The sequence below is a fragment of the Melozone crissalis genome, unplaced genomic scaffold, assembly GCF_028551555.1.
Source record: "Melozone crissalis strain CALT ecotype California unplaced genomic scaffold, PUWL_Pcris_2 ptg000006l_1, whole genome shotgun sequence".
NCBI classification, from domain to species: Eukaryota; Metazoa; Chordata; class Aves; order Passeriformes; family Passerellidae; genus Melozone; species Melozone crissalis.
The window spans coordinates 41,884,335-41,907,921 of NW_026535784.1; the positions used below are offsets into that span (position 1 = coordinate 41,884,335).

General features: G+C 40.7%; 2 protein-coding genes across 2 annotated transcripts; one reads left to right on the forward strand and one right to left on the reverse strand.

The window, feature by feature from the left end:
* Positions 1–2,591: 2,591 nt before the first annotated feature.
* On the reverse strand, positions 2,592–16,956 carry CFI (complement factor I). Its single transcript, XM_054294652.1, has 12 exons — positions 16,855–16,956; positions 14,378–14,657; positions 13,614–13,758; positions 12,122–12,300; positions 11,001–11,111; positions 9,320–9,436; positions 8,088–8,126; positions 7,503–7,606; positions 6,792–6,907; positions 5,813–6,090; positions 4,618–4,719; positions 2,592–2,809 (listed from the first exon to the last, which is right to left on the reverse strand). The coding sequence occupies exons 1-12, from the start codon at positions 16,954–16,956 to the stop codon at positions 2,592–2,594; spliced, it is 1,791 nt and encodes a 596-aa protein (XP_054150627.1).
* Positions 16,839–22,726, forward strand: GAR1 (GAR1 ribonucleoprotein). The gene is made up of 7 exons (XM_054294662.1): positions 16,839–16,916; positions 18,155–18,348; positions 18,432–18,586; positions 19,414–19,473; positions 19,882–20,017; positions 20,744–20,857; positions 21,240–22,726. Exons 2-7 carry the CDS (start codon positions 18,168–18,170, stop codon positions 21,251–21,253), a joined length of 660 nt encoding a protein of 219 aa, XP_054150637.1. The 5' UTR covers positions 16,839–16,916; positions 18,155–18,167; the 3' UTR covers positions 21,254–22,726.
* Positions 22,727–23,587: the final 861 nt, after the last annotated feature.

The following is a 23,587-nucleotide window of genomic DNA, read 5'->3' on the forward strand; positions in this document are numbered from 1 at the left end:
GCCGAGCCCGCTAAGCCGCCGCCTTCTCCTCCGCCGCCCGCCCGGCCCGGCCCGCTGCCACCGCCGCCACCGCCAGGGCCGCCATGGTGCCCGCGGCCCCGCCCGTGCGCCCGCCCGCGCGCCCGCCCGCCCACGGGGAGGGGCTCAGGGCAGCGCCGCGGAGCGCTCCGTGACCCCTCTGCTGTGTGCCCTCAGCGGTGTCCCCTATGCCCTGTCCTCTGTGTCCTGTGTACAGCCCCTCAGCCCTGTGCCCTGTCCCCTCAGCCCCGTCCCCTGTGCCATGTCTCCTGTCCCCTCTGCCCTGTGCCATGTCTCCTGTGCCCTGTCCCCTCAGCCCTGTCCCCTGTGCCGTGCGCGGCCCTCCGAACCGGGGCAGCGACAAGCGGGGCCTGCCCCGGTACCTGGCAGCTCGGCGCTGCCCCCGGAGGTACCGAAGGTTGTGACGATGTTGGTGGGAAGGAAACTGACCCGGCCGTGTTTGTTCATGAGTGGTTTTCATGACATCGCCAAAAGTGCAAGGCGAGGCTGGGGAGCGAGCGAAATGAATGTGTATCTGTTAAACGGTAAAAATCCAGTCTTGATTTGTTCAAAAGAAAAATCAGACCAGAATGAACTTTCTTACTAAGCACCGTGTTTCGTTTTCAGAATTAAAAAAAAAAAAATATATATATATATCTAAATGCTAGATGCTTCACATATGAACTGTATTGGAACAACGTGAAAATTGTTTTAATTTTTGTAATGAAAGCTCTGTGTGATGTTGTGTGGAATCTCTCAGAAAACAGTAATATTTGGCTTCAGGGCTAAATTTAAATGTAAAGAAGAACCATAAATGGAAAGAGAACCGAGAGACTTTCAGAACAGACAGGGCATAAAGACGCATATTCTACTATTTTATTTATTTTTTTTTTAATTGGCAACCTCAGCATTTAATATAATGTGTACTTACCTAAAGAAATTGATGACAAAAGTTCTTCACACAAAAATTAAGTCAAACAAAAGAGGGAGCTCTTTGTACATCTCTCCAGTGTTTCCCTTTTTAGGATTTCTTTACCAAGACCCTGATTCAACAAAATAATTTCTGTGTAGGAATGTACTTAAAGGCTTTCCTAAATAGCAAACTTTGTTGAGGGTGTGTGTGTTTGTTAAGAGAAGGAATTCATGCCCTTACTTTAGTTATTTTGGTGACTGATGGTGTCTTTACGTAACAATTATGCTGATGTGGGGTTTTTACAAGTCTGGAAGATGAAGAAAAGTCAATGAAAATGTAAAAATTGTTGTTGTCAGACTGTGCCAAATTATAGAAGAAATAGCACGACAACAACTGTGTTGTGTGAACATATGAAATTTATTCAGCAGGATAATTTAGAGAAATAAAGTGAAATAGATATTGAAAGTATTTGTCATTAGAATACAGTGAAAAATGTTCTAAAGCTATTGATCATTTTCATACAACTGGCTGGAGCTATGTGACCTTTGTGTTGAGGGTACCAATCCACAAATCAAATTCTACTGCTTCAAAAAGGATTTGTGCATACTTTTTGTGAGCAGCTCTTGCTGAATGAGAAGGTATTGTGTATAGCCTGATGTTTTCTTTATGATAGCAAGAAGTCTAACTTTGTATCTGCTACATGGTTTTGTAGAATTTAATCTATGTGTATAAGGTATTGTCTATTGTCTTTTTACATATTTATATTGCTATATAAAAATGTATGTGTATAAGAATCCAGATGCACATGGAGTGTGTGATAGTGTGTAGAGTAAAACTCTGCTTGGTGTTGAGAGTTTGTTGGATACCTGAAATATAAATACATACACAGAGATGTTAAGATGTAAAGATGCTTTTGATTTAAGTTGAAGGTTTAAGTTTCAAAATTCCTTTGTTGTTTGTGACCAGCTGTTGTTAAATTAATAAAACTTAAGAGCTACAAAAATTACCCCAGGCTAGATGATCAGATGATGTATATTGACTAGATAGTAATTGTCTGAGTTTGTAGCTGCAAAAACTACCAAGAAGATTTATTATTTGAGTAATTGTTGCATTGCAACAAATCTCATGGTCACAGGCAATCTGTTGATTAATAGGTGGGCTGAAGTCTTCTTCTGCAATAAGCCTAAGGAATCAAGTGCCAAGCCAGGCAGCCTGCTGAGGGTTTCTGGTGACTTAGACCTCGAGATGATGTAAGTTCTTTAAAGCAGGCTGGCTGCTGTCCTTTCTGTGAAGTTCTCATATTTCTGTGAAGGTCACTTGCAGTGCATTTTCCAACCCCTGCTTCCACTATCATTATCTGTTTTAGCTAAATAAACAACAACAGCTGAAACGCAATGGGAAAAGTAGAAAAAAAAATAATATTACAAGAAAAAATATTTTAATATCTGCTTTTATTAGAGACCTTTGCAGTGGACTTGTGCCTGTAAAATTCTCTTCCCACAGGCTCTGCAAAAATGCGATATTCAGAGAGTGTTAAGAATTTTCAAAATACATTCCTTGAAGATTTGTACTGATTGTTGCTAAGTTATGTGACAGCTGGTTGTGGAAAAGGACTATTTTTGCATAGGTGATAAGAAGGAAGCATTGAATTTTCGGAGCTTCAGATATTGTACCGTGAAATGAGCCCCCTTGATACATGGTGGCTAATCCAGTCATAATAGCTGGCAACCTGTGTGTACACGCCAGGGTGACCAGCCTCGCCACAGTTCTCACCCCAGCTCACAATGCCCCACACGTAGGCCACGTCTTCTGCATCAAAGCACACCAGGGGCCCTCCTGAATCACCTTTGCAGCTGTCTGTGGAGCCATCATAAGTACCTGGGGAGGAAATAAAAAGCAAAAGTAAGTGAAGGTACAAGCTGGCACTCAAGGCAGTGCTTAGGAGATTTTTCAGGTCTGTTACTTCTCATTTCAAGTGCAGGGCTTCTCTGTATACTTGTGGCTGGCCCAAATTCCCGTTTGCTTTTTCATCAGTCTTGTTTTATGCAGTGCAATAGAGAGGAATTCAGCCACATTGACTACTGTAAAAAGTAGCCCATAAAAATGGAACGAGGTATAAAGATTTGTGCACTGATTCCTTTGGAAGTGAAGATACCATAATGTGTGTATGCCTGTGTGTCTGCCTTTGGTGTCCTCTCTACCCAGTAATCCATTGTCCAGCGTCATCTCTTCAATTGTTCTCTTTACCAGCTTTATGAAAACAGGTGGGCAGATGAATCCTGGGACGGGAGGGAGAGCAGCTGTCTCTAAGTGCCCCCACTGCATGGTTGGTCTCAGTGAGGACCTTTAACAACACCAGGTAGCAGCCCTGAAGTACAGGTGTGCAGGATCCAGTGCCCTTTGTGCTCCAGTGTTCACAAACCCACTCATTTTCAGGTCAGCAAACCCAATGTTCATGAAAAAAAAAATCAAGATGGATGTGATATAAGCAGAAATGTTGCTACAGAGCTAGAATATGATTTATGGTTTTTCCTATATACTTAGTAAAAGTTAATTAATTTCTAACACCCTTACTACACTTTCCTGCTTGGCTGACTGTCCTAGTATGAAGGAAGCACAAAGACAAAGCACAAGTCCCCAAGCTTTTGAAAAGCTCCTTCTTGAATCTGTACCTTACTGAGAAAGAGTTATGTAAACTGTTCAGAGTTAGGATTATAAATCCTATGAAACAAGAATTTATTGCCTTTAATCAGTTTAATTAATATTTGCTTGTATTACTAACTCCTGTGAGTACCAGCCCTTTATTTTAAAGTTTTTATTTGCATCAGGGAGGGGATGTTATCCCCAGATATCCCCTTTCAGAATGTGTCTCGTGGTACTGTCATTTCCCCTCATGGTAAAGTATGATGACTTGAAATATGTTGAAGAAAAGGGAGATTAGTTACACTTATAAACTAAAGTTGCACTAAATAAACACAATATCTTACAGATAACATCCTGAATTTATCAAAAATTATTTTGCTTTTATATCTGATTTTAATTTTCTTGTTGAGTAGTTTGTTTAAAGATTGCCTTCACTTTTTGATTTAATAAACACTTGAAACCATCTGCCCTGTGATACTCACTGCTCTTTTAATCATGTATTTGGCAACACGTTTTGTCACTTGAGAAACAATAAATGTGTATTCAAAAATCCTCATTTTAATACTAGGAGTGGCAACCAGTTTCCTGGACAGACTGATCTAAGTTTGAAAATTATTTGTATTTTCCTGGCATGCACTGTGGTAGAGGCAAATGTCCAAGCAGATGAATTCTACTCAACAGGGGTGTGAGTTCTAGGACAGGCATTTGCTTAAATATGTTGCTGAATCAGAATCAAATACAGTAAAGGCAGGTGGTTCAGTAGGCTGTAAAGTGCTTTTGTATTTAGAAAATATAACTCAAATTACATGCAGAAATTTGCCCAAATAATCACAGAAACTCATCATGCTGTCATCTGAACTCTGCTTACAAATAAGTGGATAATGGTGGATGCCACAGACTCAGTGGCTGGCATGTAGCCAACAGTGATATTGTGGTGGTTCATTTATTGCCCTTCTTAAGTCTAGAAGATTCCCAGCCAGTAGGTCTGGCCTAAACTGAGAGCTTGATGGTAGAGAAATTATAGTAAGAAAATGGATGCTTACCTGCACATGCCATTTTTTTAAAAAATCGTCCTGGATACAATTCAGAACAATTGTGAAATAAATTAACATTTCCCCACTTGAGGATAAATTGTTTTGTGTAACCTAGAAAAAAAAATCAAAATTTAAAGTTACAAGTACACATCAGACACATTTAATATAATAATTTGAAAGTCAGTTGTTTACTTATTTACAAAATATTATCTTCAGTATTATAAACCAGAAACCTTAAACTGCCACTGATATTTATCCCATATGACTTACAGTGCATTGGCCATATATTTCAAAATGAAAGCAGAGTGGTTTAATTGCAGTGTAAACTACAGTGCTTTCATTTTGTGCCATTTTTCACCCTTTCAATTTCCTTGTGTTCCTCAGGGCTTTTTTTCCTGTGTTTTCCATATGAAGGTTTCCAGGACCTTGGAAATGGGTACATTGTTCTTTGTGAACTGGAGATGTGGCTGTGATTCATTCTTATTTCCAACTCTGCTCTATCTTTATGGAGCAGTTACTGAAGATATGAGCAAGGTATGGATTCACAAGTCTAAAGAGATGCTCTGTTTTGTTCCCTGTCTGTTTGCTAGCAATTCCCAACTTTGCATTTGCTGGGTGGATGCTACTGAGTATGGAGAGGAGAAACCTCCCAACCAGTATGTGGTAGCTCCAACACCATGCTGTAACACTGTTATACAAAAGAAATGCTTCCCAAATCTTTGAAAGTATTATATGTAAGATTATATTTGTCTCTGTGCAAGCTTCTCTGGGCTGAACCCAAGCAAGGCAGAGACAGGATGTGCTGAGTTTCATGACTGCTGGCTGCAGCTCAGATCCTGTTGGGAAGGGGACAGAGGACAAGCCATGACTATGGGCCCCTGTGAGCTACCAAACAACATCTGTTGCATGTCTTCACAGCTGACAGAACTATTGGAAAATTTCTTACTTTCAAGGTAGTTTTCATCCAGGTGTGTCCTCTATATCAATACACAAAGTAGCTGAAACAGCAGAGGAAGCAGTACAGAAAAAAGAACCCAACAGTGATACCTGCATGCCAAACCACAGCCTACATTTTCTGTACTCAGCCTCTTCTGAGTGCTTTGCACATAACTGTTCTTCAGCCTTTTCAAAATGAAAGCTCACCCCAATTAGGAAATGAGTTATACAAACAATACATTCCTGAAGTGAGCATTAAAGCAAATACCTTTCTCTAGTCCCCATCCAGAAATCTTGCAGCTGTCACCAGTCTTAAACATATACTCTGACCAGGGGACACAGGCAGGTATGCTGGTCTCTTCCAGGGAGCATTCTCCGAGCCCAGAACCTTTCAGCTCCAGCAGAGCAATGTCATTTTCATACGTTGATGCATTGTAGTTTTCATGAATTATCACTTGGTTTAGTTTGTAAGTATTTGTCTCTTTGTCATACGCTATTGTGTTCAACATTCCAACCCAGACAAGGTAGAGGTGGACCCGATTTGCCCTGGAAAAAAACAGTGAAATAAACACAAGCCTTACATTTCAACTGGTTTAAAGATGTAAAGTGTTGCATTTTATCGAAGTTTATATAGAATAAAAATCCATATTAGATACATATATTTTCTTTCTGGACTTAATGCCCAGGCTTTTCTGAAGTGTAGCAAATTCAAGACAGATGACACATGGTGAGTACTGCAACTAATACAGAAAATGATGTTAAAGCCAGGCTCTCTTTAGTGTTGTGACAAATGGAAAACAGGTACTTTTGCTGATAAAGGTGAGCAGATGTGGATGGGACTGGCAAATCTTACACATCTGCTCTTGGCTTGTTCTGGGGAATATATAACCTCAGGGACATTCTCTGGGAACAGATCCTGGGCTTCCACAAGGTAGACATGGAGAAGAGATCTGTTGTATTTAACTTCAAGCACAGTGGTTACAATGAACCTTTCCTGCCTGCTGCTATCTGACTGAAGTATGCCATGTCTCTTCAAACTCATAGTTAACTTTTTATCTTTCTACTCACTGCCAAAACCCTCTGTTTTCTCTGAATCTTCCTCATGCTTAATGTGGGTGAGTCAGTGTTTTAAACTGATCTATTCAACAGACAAACAGAAATTAACAAACACATAGCTGAGAAGGGCAGTAGTATCCAAATCAATTTTTCTGCCTTGCAGAAAGAATTTCAGAATGAATTGTTTTTACCTGACACAGTGAGCAGCAGTCAGAACCCAACAGCCACCAATATAAACCCCTCCACAGTACACTGTGGAACCTTCATTGCTGGTGTCTTTAATTGCCACTTGCCAAGGAAATTCACCCTATTCAATCCACAAACACAAATAATGAGAAATCATTACAATTGTAAATTGTAATGATTAGGGCATAAAGGGAAAAACATCTGATTTTAATAAAAGATATGCTCTCCAGAAGTTGTAAATTGGGCTCCATCAGATACAAAGGATATATATACAAAAATTCAGTAACTTTATTCAATATTCTGACTTTGTGCAATATATCTTTACCTCCAGCTTTTAGTAATGAAACCCCTTGTAGTCAGAAAAACAGATGGAGGACCTCACGTGGTTTGAATGCATTTTTGTTATATTCTGTTTCAAAGCCACAAAATTTAACTCCATTACGTCAGAATTGTTATTTTTGGCTGTAGTATTAATCATTTCCCTGAGTAATTGTCAGTGTCTATTTGTACTTCAATGCTTAATTTTGTAAGTCCATATTTTACTTTATAAACTGTGCTTCTCTTTACTTACATTCAGTGCAATGCCACTACTGCTGCAAAACATGACATAAGCATTGTAGCTGATTTTGTTATTTCCATAACTCTAACAGAAGGAAAATAATGCCCATTTAAATCAATGCTGAATGAACTTATATCTGGTAAAGTTGTTTTTTTACCTTTCCAGCAATCTCTCCACCTACAATTCTTTTCCGTCGAGTTAGTGTGTGATTCCTAACACCACAGTGCACTTGGGGAAGAAGTGTCTTTATCATTTTTCTTTCTTTAACAAAAAGGAAAAACATATTTCAGAATTCAGGTATACATTCTTGCTAAAAATTTGAGTACTGTGAATATGCTAGTAACTGAAATAGCAGGAAAACAAAGACTGAAAATATTGGCATTTCTTTTTGCTTTCAAAATTGCTTGCATCTGAGCATCACATCATTTCTCTCCATTTTTCAATGCTGCTTGCATTCAGGCAAATAATTTTAAGGATGTTCCCCTAGGTTTGCAGAGAGTTTACCTCAGCTGAGAGTTTACCAGTTGCCAAAACATGCAGATGTAGGTCCTCAGCTAGGATGAATTATTATGGCATTCCTGAAGCCAGTGAAAAGTGAGACAAACAGTAAGTCCCAGAGTGTATATTAGTAAATTACAAAGTCAGAATATCTGAGTGTTCTAGATCTGAGCAGCTGGCTGGTACCTAGAAAGTCACTAATAAGAGAATCTGCTGGTGATTTTGGAGGGCTAATTACACTTACCTTTATCCATACTGTTATTTTCAGCACCTTCTTCTTTGCCTGTAGTATTAACAAAATATTTAAGTTATCGGCAAACATTTACTTGAATATATGTGTTGTGCCATGATGATGGAATACATTTTAAATGCATAAGGGCATGCTGTTCTCATGGAGAGCAATACTCTCCAGCCTGGTGCCTGCTCTTTCCTTTTCCTTTTCCTTTTCCTTTTCCTTTTCCTTTTCCTTTTCCTTTTCCTTTTCCTTTTCCTTTTCCTTTTCCTGCCAGGCACTGTTTGGCTGCCTCAGCCTACAAATGGCCAGCAGCCAGCAGATACTCGTTCATAACTACACAACATCTACTCACTCTCCAAGCCTAGGGACCCCTTCTGCCAGGAAACCCTGAGAAACTGCCCTTTTTTTGTTTGTGGTCTCTGGGGAGATGTCCCATTCTCCTCCACCAGAAACAACCAAAATTTCTTCTCCTGGCCCTCTGACCTTTTGAAACTTTCTAAAACTCAAAGGAGCATTAAGTAACAGGTTTTTATTTGGTCCTTTCCCCCGAATTTAGATGATGCTGATGGGTACTCTGTGCGTCCTTTAATAGGGTAAGGGAGGATATTCAACCTGAGAGGTAAATTAAATGCTTGCTGAATCTGGTTTGTCAGCTTTTATTCAAACAAAGTGCCCATTGAATTCAGTCTCTTTATGGGGGCTGAGCATTGTGTCTGTTCTCATGTCACTGACAGTAATGTTTATATTTAGAGTTCAGTTTACCTGTACTAATTACCATTTACCAGTAGTTTTTACTTTTTTGGCCTTAGACTTTGTCTCTCTTAAGAGCAAGAAAAAAATTCTAATTTTCAAACAAAACATAATATTTTCAACAGAGAGGGGAAAAGCACAGAAGAATTATTATATTAACAAACTTGTTGAATTCCTCATTTGTGAGGAAAGTATTCCTGTTTCTTACACTTTCTTAGGGGATACCAGTTTGATAGCTGGCCACATAAAGAAAAGACATAATCTGCCTTAAGCTTCCCAAAACATCATCTGTTTCTTCCTTCCTTTAGTTTTCTTGTCAGGCCTTTCAAGAAAGAAAGAAAGAAAATTCTATAACCTTTTCTTCCTACTATGTGAAACATAATATTGGGAAGACTGGTTCTTGCATAATAAATAAAATAGTATATATTCATTGTGTAGCCTCTAGTTAAAATTGAGCTGAATAAAAGAAACAAAAACATCTTTCAGAAGACCTGCACAGATGGCTCCAGCTTCATCCTCTCCTGTGAGGCAGTCAATTTCTTTGTTGCAGACACTCTTATTTGGAATACAGATGTTTGACCGGCAGTGGAAACTGTTTTCTCTGCACTCTGTAACACAGGGGAATTACAAATACAAATCACAGCATGATTTGGTTCAGCAACCTCACACTGTCAGAGAGCTTTTTACAATCTAAACCAAATGTTTAGATTGTAAAAAGGGGACCTGCCTGTTCATAAAGAGATTACAAAAGCAGGCTCTATGCATCTAAACAAAATGAATACTTGGCTTTCCTCACTTTAAAATCTTGAAACTGTAAGATTTGACAAATGTGGATCTCTGTTACCACTGCAGCACTGCTAGACTTGGTGTCACACCATACCAGTTTCATCCATAACACGTCCACACTCAGCCTCAGCCAAAAGATCTCCAATTTTGCCAGCATCACTGATCACCTCAAATGAGGAACTGATGATGCTTGTGCCAAATCCCACCCCCCAAATCAGAGATCAAGCTGATTTTTGGTTGAATGAGCTAAATGCCTAAATTCAGGGTTAGGAATCAAGAGTCCTGACAGGAAAACACTGGATGAAATAACTTACCTCTTCTAAAATTCTTGTTTATATGAAAAAGTATTATGAACTTGAGAACTCCCTTCCTTTTAAATTTTGTGATCCCTTTGAATGTTATCAGAAGCAAAGCAGTGCATGAATTCATGGCAAGGCCTTTTGAGCTAATTTAAAATCTTATGTCAATCTTCTATTGAAGATATTTGTATTTAACTGAAAATAAGGTAGTTCTCTAAAAGTATCCAGATATCCCAAGATGATCCAAAGACCACTGGACTCAGTTGAAATACTTATGTTGATTTCAGGAAGCATTGTTTTCAGCCCATTCAGCTGAAACAGCACTATTTTTGTCATGTGGAGTCCAAATACATGTCCACTAAATGTATGAAATCACAGCTATTTATTATTTTTGTTCTAAAATTACTGTGACTGTGTTTCCACAATTATCTCATTAAAATTACTTACGATTGCAGCACTACAAAATCAAGGTTATGGAGGGATAATGATGGGATTTGTAACCCACATTAGCATTTGGCACCTGAAACACAAATTTTGAAAGTATTCTCCTGCATTCAAGTCATGCTAGATCCATTCCTCGTTTCTAATAAGAATTTTTACAGCTGGAATTGCAGATGCTAAAGGAGTGACTGCTCATGAACAAGCAGTGTGCCAGGAAATCATCACAGATATTCCACGGATGATCTTGCATTAGTAATACACTTAAGGGAGATCTTACTTTGGTTTAAAGATAGTTCATTGGAAAACCAGTGTCTTTGTTTAATTACTATTGTTTTTTTCCAAGTAAAAGTACATTTTCATGCTATGAGGACTAATTTTTTTATCAATGTTTAACAGCCTCCTAAATGATCTCATTGTATTTTCTCATTCTCTGAAGAAATTCAGATTCTCAAGAGATCACTTGTCTGCTTCAAAATGGTATTTCATGCCTGCTTTTTTGCACTTGCCTATGTGTAAATTATGGTCAGATTTGTTTAATGTAGTGACTTAATGGAAAAGAGAATTTAGCTGTTACATCACTGTAAAAATTCTTTGTGGGTGGATTTCTGCTGAAATTATTTTGAAACACCTGACAGGAAATTGTTACCTCTACAGCACAGTTCATCACTCAGGTCTCCACAGTCATTGATCCCATCACATGTTTTATTCAGAGAAATGCACTTCTCGTTGACACAGTGAAACTCCCCATCTGAACAAACTGTGCAGCAAGATGAAAATGAAGTTAGTGTGGAATTGACTGTAGGTTCATAACTGCCCAGGGAAATGCTCTGCCTGCATGTTGGATTCTGTTCTGTCAGCAGTTTGGCCCATCAGCAGTAGGTATGCTGGGCCCAGGTAAATAGGAAGAATGTTTTATTGCTTTGGTTGCTTTTCACCAGGGTTTCAGTGTGACCCCTCATTTTCTTCCTCCAAATTTGCCAGTAGTCTGGCAAAAGGGAATTTAATTTCTTCTAATGAAAGGACTGGTGAGGACTAAACCAGAAATGATCAATTCAAAGCCACTATAAATGATTCAAGGGAATAGGATGATGGAGGTTCCTCCTCTAGAAAGAACTCATCAAGAGTCTGTGAATAACTGCTTTTTTAAGAAAAAAATGAGATGATTCATAGCACTTCCTCCAGTCAGCAGCATATCAGGCTATGCTCACCAGTGCCAAAGAAAGGTCCCTACAGGGAATGAAAAGCTGTTAGAATTCTAAACAAGGCTTTGATTCCCCCTTTACAGTGAGAAACTGAGGAGTCCTGAAACCCAGGAGACACCAGCAGTTTCCCACTGTAGTCATGTTTGTCTGGCTGCAGTGCTAGTGGTGTGCTAATTGATGTCCCTCAAACAGTGAGCACCACATTGTCACCTGTCTCCTCACCAGTTAAGCCAGGAGAGGTAAGATTCATGGGATACAATATACCTTGATACCCTTGGAAGGGATGGTGGAACAAACAGAACAATGGATGAAATAAATTTCCTTTATATCTGTAAAAATACTTTGGGGACAGCAGTGATTTTTCAAACTTGAAAATTCAAGACTGTCTTGACTCCAGATTGCCTCAATTGTCATAAAGTCTACAAAATGATGATTTAAAGTGATCAAAAGGTTTCAGTGTGGGTTTTCTGTGGCTGAGAGTTCAGCAAACTGGGTCCTCATTGTTTAAAATATACTTAAAATGTAAAAACACCAAATAGATATTAAACTGAAAAGATCTACTAACCTCTGAGATTTTCATGGCACTGCAGGCTAACCAGTCCCTCATTACTATCTCTTGATTTCATCTCTATGTGACATTCAGCAAGACTTGTCTCTAGGCCCCTGCAATTTATCTGCAGACAGTTTAATGAATTTAAGGCAGATTCTGTGATGCTGGAAGTGACTTGGTAATATTCAGCACCTCTGTGAAGATAATAATAATAACAACAACAAATTATATAATTTCACAATGGATTGTCCACTGCTTTTATTATTTAGAAGTTACACGATTTTCCTCAGTGTCAAAGAATTTTGGTCATGGCTAAGAAAAAGAGCAGACTAGCAACTGGAGTTGTCTAGGGGTAAACAGGAGATGTTTACTTTGGAAGAAGTGCTAATTTTTGCAGGCTGCTGTCCCCAAATGCACATGTAGGTCTATGAAAGTCACTGTGTATCAAGATGGATAGAAAAGTCTCCTTGTGTAGCAGAACCTGTAAGCTCAGACCTCTGTCTCTGTGTGGACATGGGTGAGCCATAACTTGGGAACCATCCTGCATGGGGTCAGCTATCCTTAGTCCCATCCAAACCACTGAATGTTGAGCAAGCTCAGGCCACTGCAAGGCTGGGATTGATAAATTTTATCTTTCTTGGTTTTACCTGAGCAGTATTCTCCTAACAGTGTACGATCCCCTACCTTAAAGAAATATGGCTCAAATAAATAAGTAACTAGGCAGGCTTTCAATGAGACTCTGTAGCTGAATGCTCTGTCCAGGGCAAACCCCTCTCTGCTATCTGAACATACACTGATCAGGACTAGGAAACACTTGCTTCTCACCTAGAGAGGCACTGCAATAGCAGCTTTAGTTTTCTGGGGACTTTTTTTATGGTTTTTTTTTTCTGGTAAGGTTAGGAAGGCAACGCTACCTAAGTTATGTTACATTACAGGTGTAAATGATTATGTACAGGATACAGAGGTAACTCTATAAGGAGCTGAATACACAACTTGGGTTATCATTGTGGTCATAGGAAAAAGAACAAACTGTGTGTGACTTCAGCCATCCCTGGAGCCAGAGCAAGCAGTGGCAGCAGGGGTGAAGGAAAAACCCCATGTTCTGCTCCTTGTTAGTCTGGCTAATTCGAGTGGCAAAACAGAGCTGTACCCTCTTGTCATCTGTCCTGAGAAACCTTTCTCTGATCATTGCTCACAGCTACTTGGGAGTGGTCCATCCATATATTTTCCCTAACACAGGCCTGAGAGAACCCCTCCACATTGGTCTTTATCTTTATTTTAAAGCAAAGCAGTTATGGCTTGTATAGCTGTAGCCTGTAACAGAACACAGAAATCTGTGTTTTGGCTTTCACTCTCAGGTGTCAGTTTAGGAAGTTTTATCAGAATATTGTAGCCATGAGTTCATGAGTTTTCTGTCTTAACTGTTGGCTGTGACTGACACTTCTGTAAACATCACTACTTTTTCATATCCCCTGCAGTTATCCAGAGATAAATTGCCCAAACTTACAATTCAAAGCCAAGGTGCCTGCAAGCCACGTTTGCTTCATTCATAGTCCATTCACTAGCACACACAAAACTGTCCTCCTTGTGATTCACGGGTTTTACTCGAAGCAAACTTGAATCTCCATGACTCAGAGAGACTGAAAATGTTTCTTAAAAAATAAAAAAGAGAGAAATGAAAAAAATCTCCAAACAAAATCATATTATATAGATGTATCTAGTGGAAAGACAGCACAAAAACAAATCAGGACTAATTTTGTATTTATAGCCAAAGTTATATGGAAAGAACAGAAGATTGGGAATCAGAGGTTTCAGGTATTCCTGAATTAGTTCTGAGGGTTGACTTTGTGTCTTTGAGCCTGCTAATTTCTCAGACTATGACAGTTTAAGGACAAACGAGGGTAATGGGTCCATAAGAGTACTTGAAGATCTACCAAGAACAGGCTGCATTTTAAGAATGACCTTCTTTAGGGGATTTTTGATAACCAACCAGTAATACTTGGAGTGAGAGGGCCACATCCTACTTCTATTACCTGTGTTGCAAAATGCCTGCAGCAGTCTGTGTAGCAAAACCAGCAGCAGGGTGACCTGGGCCTGTCAATCACTTTATTTTTTATAAAAATCAGCAGATACCTCCCATTTTCAGTGACTTTTCATTTTCTGTTTCACGCTGTCACTAGTGCAAGAAAACGAACAGACTTTCTGTAGATAGTGTAAGCATCTCCTCAGCCACCCCTGATGGATAGATTTTGGAAAAGGAGGGGTGAATACCTTCAGGCTTGCACGTTCCCCTGTGCAGAAACTTTGCTTTGGGCTGCTGGCACTCATAGCTCTTCAGCTGACAGTAGGTACGGAAGTTCTTCCCACGGCTAGAGCAAACTGCAGAGCCGTTCTTTGGGCACTGGTACGGGAGCTTGCACAGGCACTTTCCCTCCACACATCGTTCCCATGGCTGACAAAAAACTTTCTTACAGGACTTGTGGGTGTATTTGTTTTCCAAGCATTCTTCTATGAGGTAGTTGTCTTGCTCAGCTGGCTGGGCAGGTTTAACCTGTGGAAAATGGTTTTCTTCAGCATTAGAGGGTGCTGAAAAAATAATAAATGCTGCTACAAAAATATTTTGAATGAAAGGAAGATTAGGGACTGTACCAAGAGTTTTGCAGATCCCTTCACTGACCTCAGCAAAGTGTCCATTTATAAGCCTTTTCCTATCTAATCAGAACTTCCTAAATACCATTTATAGAGTTTATTCCCTTGTCTTTGGCCACCTCGTCTCTCTCACTTTTTCTGAACTCCTTTTTTCTTTTTCGATTATTTACCTGGTGTGATCTTCAGTCTTACTGATCTCCCACAAACTTTATACCCTTTACTTTTCAAACATCAGGTGAAGTGCACAGCAGACTATAAACATTTCTAAAGGCACTGGTTTATAACACATCCCAGCAATGGGATGGTATGCAGATTAAAACATAAAGGAATTTAAGCACCAGAGAAAGAGAAAAATAGCAACTTGTTTTTTTTTCTCCTAAGATTTGTTTTATTGGCCTGGTTGACTTTGGATTTCAATATCATGTGTAAATATTTATGAATTACTTACTAGCAAATGAATCTATAATTAATGATTTTTTTTGCAGAGTCCACATGACTGCTCAAGTAACAAGTACCTCAAGTACCTTAACAAGTATCCAAAAGCAATTTGAAAATTAAGTGCTCATCCCCATCAGCGTTTTCCCACAGCAGAGCGTTTGCAGGGTGGCTGCTGGCCATCACTGCACTGCAGGTACAGACTGTGACCCTCCCTCCCATGGCCTCTGGGTGAGTGGCACCTGGGTTTGTGCAGCTCTGCTGACTTCAGTGCTGGCTGAGTGCTTTTGCTTACTGAGATCTGTGGGTAGGATGAATCTTTGAACATGGAAAATATATATGGATGGCCTCAGTGTAAAAATGGGAGAAAAACATTAGTCCTCAAATGTGATTTATCAGCTTTGGCTGTATCAACTGGATCAATAGAGCTGAAGTTTAAAGTTCTCATGAAGAAATCCTGCCCACAGTAGAGTCAGGGAGGATGTAGCTGGGGCAGAATTCAATCCAATACCTCTCCTTTTCACGGCTGTATAATCTTATTAAATTCTTCCTGCTGTTCTTGGGTCAGTAGGATCCAAACTGTGAGCCAGATCCGCCTTGGCACAAGTCCCATGTTGTGCTAGGTGTTCCTCCTCCGGGGGAACAGCAGGTGCTGATTTTTATCTCAGAACTTCTCTGAAAGGCTTGGATTGTGCTGAATGCCCAGCCCAGATTGGCTCTCCTGGACACTTCTGCCTGGAGAAAATCTGCAGAATTTGCTGCCATATCACAAGATTGCAACCCCATTTCTCAAAAACGGGAGGTGGGGAATTGCAGCACCTTTCTGTGGCCAGCCATGCTTGCAAATTTGGTTTAGTATAGGATCCTGATTAAAATCTTTTCCACAAACCTGTTTGCATAAGCCCCAGGTAGAATCAAAGCATTAAAGAGAAATAACTGGCTTCAAACATTCAGGCTGGGCTAAAACAAATATATGAAGCACAAATACTATGAAAGGAACTTTAAAAAAAATCAATTGGCTTTGCTTTTATAACAATAAACTGTTTATTAAACGTTTTAAACGTTTTAAAAAATTACTGCTAGCACAATAAAACATATCTTACCTCTGATCCACAAAGACAAAAGAGACACAAGAAAACCAAGCAAATTGGGAGCATTCGCATGATGAAATTTTATTTCTCTTCCTAGACAAATTCCTCTGGCTGGGATTCTTTTGAATGTCAGCTGTTAGATTTGGGTTTAATTTTTAACCATTAGAAAAATATTTTCAAGTGTATTTAGAAATAAAGTACAGGATCCTCAACTATTAACCGATAAATCTGATCTCTCCAAAAGAGCCTGCCTTAACTGATTTTATCGGAAGTGGATGGCGAGATAACAAAAGCAAAGCCCTTGAAGTAAAAGATTAAAAGGAAGCGCTTGTTGGGATTGCACTTAGCGCAGAGGAGTCCGATCGATCCCTGCCCGGCTCCCCCGGCTGTAGGCGTTGCTGAGTGCCGGGTCACAGCGTTGTTAGGATCGCCGCTGTTACACCCGGGGTGTGTATCCACGCCGAGCCCCCCGTGGCAGTCCCGCCCATCCCCGCTCGCTCCCGGCGAGCCGCCATCGCCGGCAATGGACAGCCCTTTGCGACACTGTCGGCCGGCGGGCGCCCTTTCACTTACGGCAGGCAGCCCCGTTTGCGGCAGCGCGGGTGTTTCCGGGCGGGCCCGGCGCGCACGTGCAGGTACGTCTGGCGCTGCCGTGTCCGTCTGTCCGTCCCTCATCCCTCAGGGAATGGCCCCGGGGTCCCCCCGCACTGGCTGCTGGCCGTGTCCCAGGGCCCTGTGAGGCGCTGCGGGTGCGCGCCCAGTGCGGCCGAGCCCGAGCAGTGCGGCCTCCCGAGGGAACCTTCTGAGGGAGCCTCCCGAGGGAACCTCCCGAGGTTTAACGGGGCCGAGAGGAAGGGTCGGGAGAACCCCTGATACCAACACGGGCTGGGGGAGGAGCAGATCAGAGCAGCCCTGCTGAGAAGGGCTTGGGGTGCTGGTGGGTGACAGGATGGACATGACCCAGCCATGGGCACTCACAGCCCAGGGAGCCAAACCTGTCCTGGGCTGCATCCAGAGCAGCGTGGGCAGCAGGGCAGGGAGGGGATTCTGCCCCTCTGCTCTGCTCTGCTCTGGTGAGACCCCACCTGCAGGGCTGCATCAGCTCTGGGGTGCCCAGCACAGGAGGGACGTGGCGTTTTTGGAGCAAACCCAGAGGAGGCCATGAAAGTGGTCACAGGGCTGGAGCACCTCTCCTCTGCAGTCAGGCTGAGAGTGGGGATTGTTCAGCCTGGAGAGTAGAAGGCTCTGGGAAGATTTTAGTGCCTGAAGGAGGCTACAGCAGAGCTCGAGAGAGACTTTTCACAAGGGCACATAGTGGTAGAATAAGAGAAGACAGTTTTAAACTGAAAGAGGGTGGGTCGAGATAGGATATGAGGAAGAAGTTCTTTACTGTGAGAGGGGTGAGACACTGGAACAGGCTGCCCAGGGACCTGTGGATGCCCCATCCCAAGGCCAGGCTGGATGGAGCCCCGAGCAGCCTGTGGAACGTGTCCCTGCACACAGCATAGGGGTTGGCAGAAGTTGACCTTTAGGATCCCTTCCAACCCAAACCATTCTATGATATTCTCACTTTGTGCCACTTGTGGGGCTGGGGACTGCCATCAGATGTGGCATCTTTATACAGATGAGTGAAAGATGACAAGCTGGTCACTGCTAGTCACTTTTTGCAGTTGGATGTTGCAGTTGATGACATCCTAGGTGCAAACTTGATTTTTCATAGGCCAACATGTTTTTAGTGAGGATTGAAAAGGATGAACCATTAAATTAACAAACCAGGCTGACAGGACACTGCAATTTGTACAGCAAAGCAAATGTATTTATATATCTATATATATCTTTTATATCTTAACTGATTTTTTTGGTCACAAAGCAGGAAGCAGTAGAGAATGTCTTTTCGTGGAAGAGGAGGTGGAGGAGGAAGAGGAGGTGGCTTCAACCGAGGAGGAGGTGGCGGTGACCGAGGAGGCTTCAACCGCGGCGGGCGAGGAGGTGGCTTTGGACGGGGAGGTGGAAGAGGAGGCTTCAACAGAGGAGGATATGACCAGGGCCCTCCAGAAAGGGTAGTTTGTAAGTTACATGGAGAAGCTTCATTTATTATTTTGCTTAGATTGTCTGCTCCAGCCCTTTAGCTTGTTTGTTCTTTATTTCAGTGCTGGGAGAGTTCATGCATCCCTGTGAAGATGACATAGTTTGTAAATGTAAAACAGAGGAAAACAAGGTGCCTTATTTCAATGCCCCAGTGTACCTGGATAATAAGGAGCAGATTGGCAAAGTGGATGAAATATTTGGACAGCTGAGAGACTTTGTATCCTTCCAAAAAATGTGTGACTTACAATATTTGTTTTTTTTTTAAAATTGATTTGGTATGAAATGGGATTTCTCTAGGATTTTAAAATAGTTCAGAGTTTGGCTACCAGTTATATGTGAGTCTTGCTGCAACTGTAGGTGCTTCATTTAAGTACCTGTCTTAGAGCTTTTTTGATATGACAGAGTACATGAAGTCAATCAGATTTTCACTCTTTAGCAGTACTGATGATATGTTTTGGATCCATGGTGGTTCAGCTTGTTGCTTTTTCTGGCTAATTGACCAGATTTTCTGCTATAGGTTACTAAGCCGTAACATAGGTGGATCAAGGACTTTTAGGTTTTTTGGTGTGTTAGCGGACCTTGCTCATGCTCCAGCACATTATTTAATTATAAAGTGAGTTTATACTGAGATGTCCTGTGGCTCATTGTCACAGTTATTACTTTTCCTGCCCATAAAAGTGGGATGTGCCAGGACATCTGTGGCACAGCCAGCCTGACACAGAGACACTGGGTACATTTTGTTGTCACTGCCAGATGGACAGAATCCATGACAAAAGCAGGATAGCTGAGGGAGTAACCCAGTTAAGACTCAGCCTGTGTTGGCTGGTTGAGCACCAGTCACTAGCTATGTGAATTTTCCTCTCCCACATTAAATGTGAAGTAAAATGTGCAGGTTTGAATCACCTTTAATTGCAATTGTGATGAAATTTATCTGAATTTATAAAATACTAATTTAGAAAATGTCTCAATGTTCCTTCCGTGGACTGATCAAAATCACAGTTTTGCACGTTTTATTACTGCAATGCTCCTTAAGGAAACCAACAGTATTTTTCAGTGAAACTGTCTGAGAACATGAAAGCCTCTTCGTTTAAAAAAATGCAAAAGGTAAGTCAATCTCAATAAGAGAATTTTACTGAATGCCATCAGTTAGCTAAGTCTAATTTGTCAGCAGATAGTAAAAGCTTTATTAAGATTTAATAACTTTAAAAGCAGATTGTCCTGTGTAAACAAGGGAATTAAATTCCTCATCCTTTCCAGTTCTGTGTTTGCCACATTACTCCTTTTTCCTGCCCCATGAGAAAAGATGCAACAAAATCACACAAATATCACCAATATTTTAGTAGCTTCTTAATTCTGGGATTTACTTCATCTGTGCTTTCTCTCCTTGGCTTTTTGCAGAGGACAGTTTGACATAATGGGGTAAGATCAAATTGTGGATATTTGTAAAGGGAGATATTAATGTTCTTTTTAGTCTTGGTACTTTGAAAGCCTAATGGAATTCTCTTCCTGCAGTTTTACATTGATCCAGCAAAGCTGCTGCCTCTTCAGAGGTTTTTGCCAAGGCCCCCTGGAGAAAAAGGTGCTCCCAGAGGAGGTGGTAGAGGAGGACGTGGTGGTGGACGTGGGGGAGGAAGAGGCGGTGGTAGAGGTAAGATCACAAGAATGAGAGCTGCAGGATGTTGGAGTTATTTGAGATGCCATAGGTTGCTTTGGTCATTTGTTCTGTGGAGTATTTGTGTTTTGTTTTGTAAAGCTGCTGGTGAGTACTTGAGTATCAACAGCTGTATTGCAAATAAAAATGTTTCTGCTTGACTGTATAGAAAAGGCAGTGATACCTTTCAGGTGGTGAGACTGGCTAAATAACAGCTCCAAAGCATAGGGAGGAGGAAATGCTGATTTATAACAAAGACAGAAAGCTTTTTGAACATCACCTGTGATGTACTCTTCAAACAAAGCTGAAGTTTATTTTTTCTTACATCACAGTTTCTTGTCTCTTTTCCATACCCTGCCCCTTTACAGCAAGGCACAAGTGTTTCGAAGTGGTTTCGTTTGTTTGGTTTAATGTTGAGTTGCAATTAATAGATAATAATTACTAATGGTTGTAATGAATTACTGGTTAGTGTATGTAGTTTTTTGCAGTCTCTTTAGTATTTTGGACATGGTATATCAGATATTTAGCAATACCTAAAACGCTCCAGATGTTCCCAAGAAGAAGCAGGCTACAAGTAATTGACCTAGTAACTGTCCAGCAATTGACACTTTCTGGTTTTTTTTTGTTGTTAGTTACATTTCATAAGCTGTCTATGAAATAAATTGTTGTGCATAACCAAGAATTTACATGCTCCTCAAAGGGTAATGTTTTTCTTTTGTTTAGGAGGATTTGGAGGAGGCAGAGGTGGAGGAAGAGGAGGAGGATTCAGAGGAGGCAGAGGTGGAGGAGGAGGAGGAGGATTCAGAGGAGGAAGAGGTGGTGGAGGAGGCTTTCGGGGTGAGTGTGGGGTTTTTACCTTTCCATAATAAAAATAGCTCCTAAAAAAAAAGCTTGTAAATATTAAAAAGCTTGTAACTATTAAAGTAATTTAAAGCTTGTAAATATTAACAGAATGTTGTGATTTTTAATGTCTTATAGTTTTTAGTCTTATATTTTTTTTAATGTCTTATAGATGTTTATGGTTCTATGCGAGATATTTCTGTGCATCCTGGTAGTTTAAACTGAAGCACAGTACTCTGCATTTGTTGATGCCTGTGTAAAACCACGTTAGTTTTTTGCATTTTATTCTATCAATTCATTCAATGTTATTGAATGAATTTGCTTGAAACACATCTGAGATAAGAATTGTTTGATGTATTTTTCTTTTCTCTTAAAATAGGAAGAGGACATTAAAAATGGAGCCAGGAGTATCTCCTCATTGTCTTATCATGTCATCTGCAGCAGCAAAGAACCATGCAAAATTTTTGTAAAGGACCTTGAAAATCTTTTTATAAGGAACTTGAAGCTACAAATGACAATTATTTTTACACTTCATGACTGTTGATGGACGCATGAGGAGAGTGTAGTCCCAGGTGAAGAGATGAAGAGTGCTCAGAATATGTGTAAACTTTTGTAACTGAGTCACGATTTGATGTTATTCTCAAACTGTTTGTTTCTGACAAGCAGTGCAGTCAGTGCTTAACTCCATGTTGGAGTTGGGAGTAAACAATCAGTTGAAATGGGTTTTCAGAAGACCCTGCAGGTTCACTGCATGCACATACTTCAGTGTGAACCTGTGCATGACTGATCCTTGGTTCTCATCCTCCTTTTATATTGAATCTTCTGGACATGCCATTTAAACAACCTTTGTGAACCTTTTTTTATAAATTAAATTTCAAACTTTTGTGTTGATAGTTTTTTAAATGCATAATGTATAAGAGAGAAGACAGCAGAGTATATTTTGTGAATTTTTCTGTATAAATATTAATGAAAACCAAAGGCATTAAGATGCGGTCCTCTTAGAAGGTGCTGTCTAATGAACAAGACAAGATTAATACTATACTTCAGTCATCTAATGGTATCTAATTACACTGATATTAAAATGCTAAGGGTTTTTTATTGGCCCTGCATCTCCCCATTAGCCTATTTCCATTGAGGTTTTGATGTCCTGGTACTGCACCTCTGGGTTTGTGTAGAGCTGAGGTTAAATAGCTCATCATAGGGCTCCTCTGCACACAATGCTTTCAGTTATGTATTGCTTAGAAAGGCGTGACAAAGTCTGCATGGGCCTGGTCTCTTTAAATAGATGGATGATGAGGGTTGTTGGAAAGATAGGGACTGTGTCTTCCTAAGGATGGAGGAGACAAGGGTGCCTCTGCTCTGCAACTTTGGAAGTAAAATAGGTGAAAATAGAACTTCCTGGATTTCTTTCAGCTGGAGCCAGGAGTCTGTTCACAGACTCTCCTACCAAGCAGTTTTCAAAAGAGGTTTGTAAATAATGTATGTGCAAGTATTTTGAACATCTTGTTCAGTGTGAAAAAAGTTCCTCTCAGAATTGATTGCACTCTTATGCTTTTTAGTTGATAAATGCAGTAACAGGCAGTTTAATTATGTTAGCTTCCTGCTTAAGAAAGGCAGCAGGTAATTTTCCAGTACCAGGATTGGACAGTTACTGCATGTTTTAGCAAATGTGACCATTTGTTCTAATAAATGTCAAACAAAACTTGAAAGAGTGGAAAAACAAATAGTAAAGAATTAATTTAAATGTGAATAGATGCTGCAAAGGATAATAGATAAAAATGTTTTTCAGCTTAAAATAATGAAACACAGAATATTGAATTTCTGCTAGGTCTGCTTTTATGAGAAGAACCTGGCTCTAATTTTAATCCCAGGAAATTCAGGAAATGAGGGATTCCATGGGTTTTTTTTCCCTGGTATTGCTACAAGCCTAGCTTTAGCCAGGTCAGTTAAATCCAGAACTGGGAATCATTAGGCTTCTGTTGCTGTGCAGTGCTAGGCCTAAGTGCCTCAGGGCTTTGACTTGAGGCTTTGTAAAATTGCCTTTTATCTAAATTCTTTGCAAGTAATTGCATTTTGGGCATTCCACATTGCAGCTGAACGATGCAAACCAAGTGCACCTGCAGTGTCAGTACTTCTGTTTGCAGCTGGTTCCTCTGCTGTGCTGGGTTTCCTCACTGATGCTTCAGTAGTGGCAGCTGGCTCGGATACTCTTTCCTTACTGTTCTGACTTTGAAAGACTAACATAACACAGTCCTCACTCTTACACCCAAATCCCTGCTGCTCTTTGCTGTTCTTTAGGGACATGCTTTTATCCAGGATGTCAGAAGGCTCCTGCCATGCCTGTGGAGTGCAGGATGTGACAGGCAGTGTTGGGCTGCAGCAGTGTGGCCTGGCAGCCCAGGAGCAGGCGAGTGTGCTGAGTCTCTCAGCAGATGGAGCAGTGAGTCAGCCTCAGGCACTGCAAGGGCGAAGCAAAGGCTCTGACCTCTGTGCAGAGGGGCTAAACAGCAATATCCATTGCAGCTCTGGAGGAAAGATTGGCCTCTTGGATATAGGGAAGGGAGCATTATGGCATGGCCTATGCATACAAACAATGCTGTTTGGATTTTATGCAAATCTCCAGAGAAATCTTAGATCTCCATGGAGGTTGTAGGATGTTCTTAGGATGGAAGAACATACGAGGAATCTGTCTGGATGTGTTTGCCATATGATGATGCCTTTTTTTCA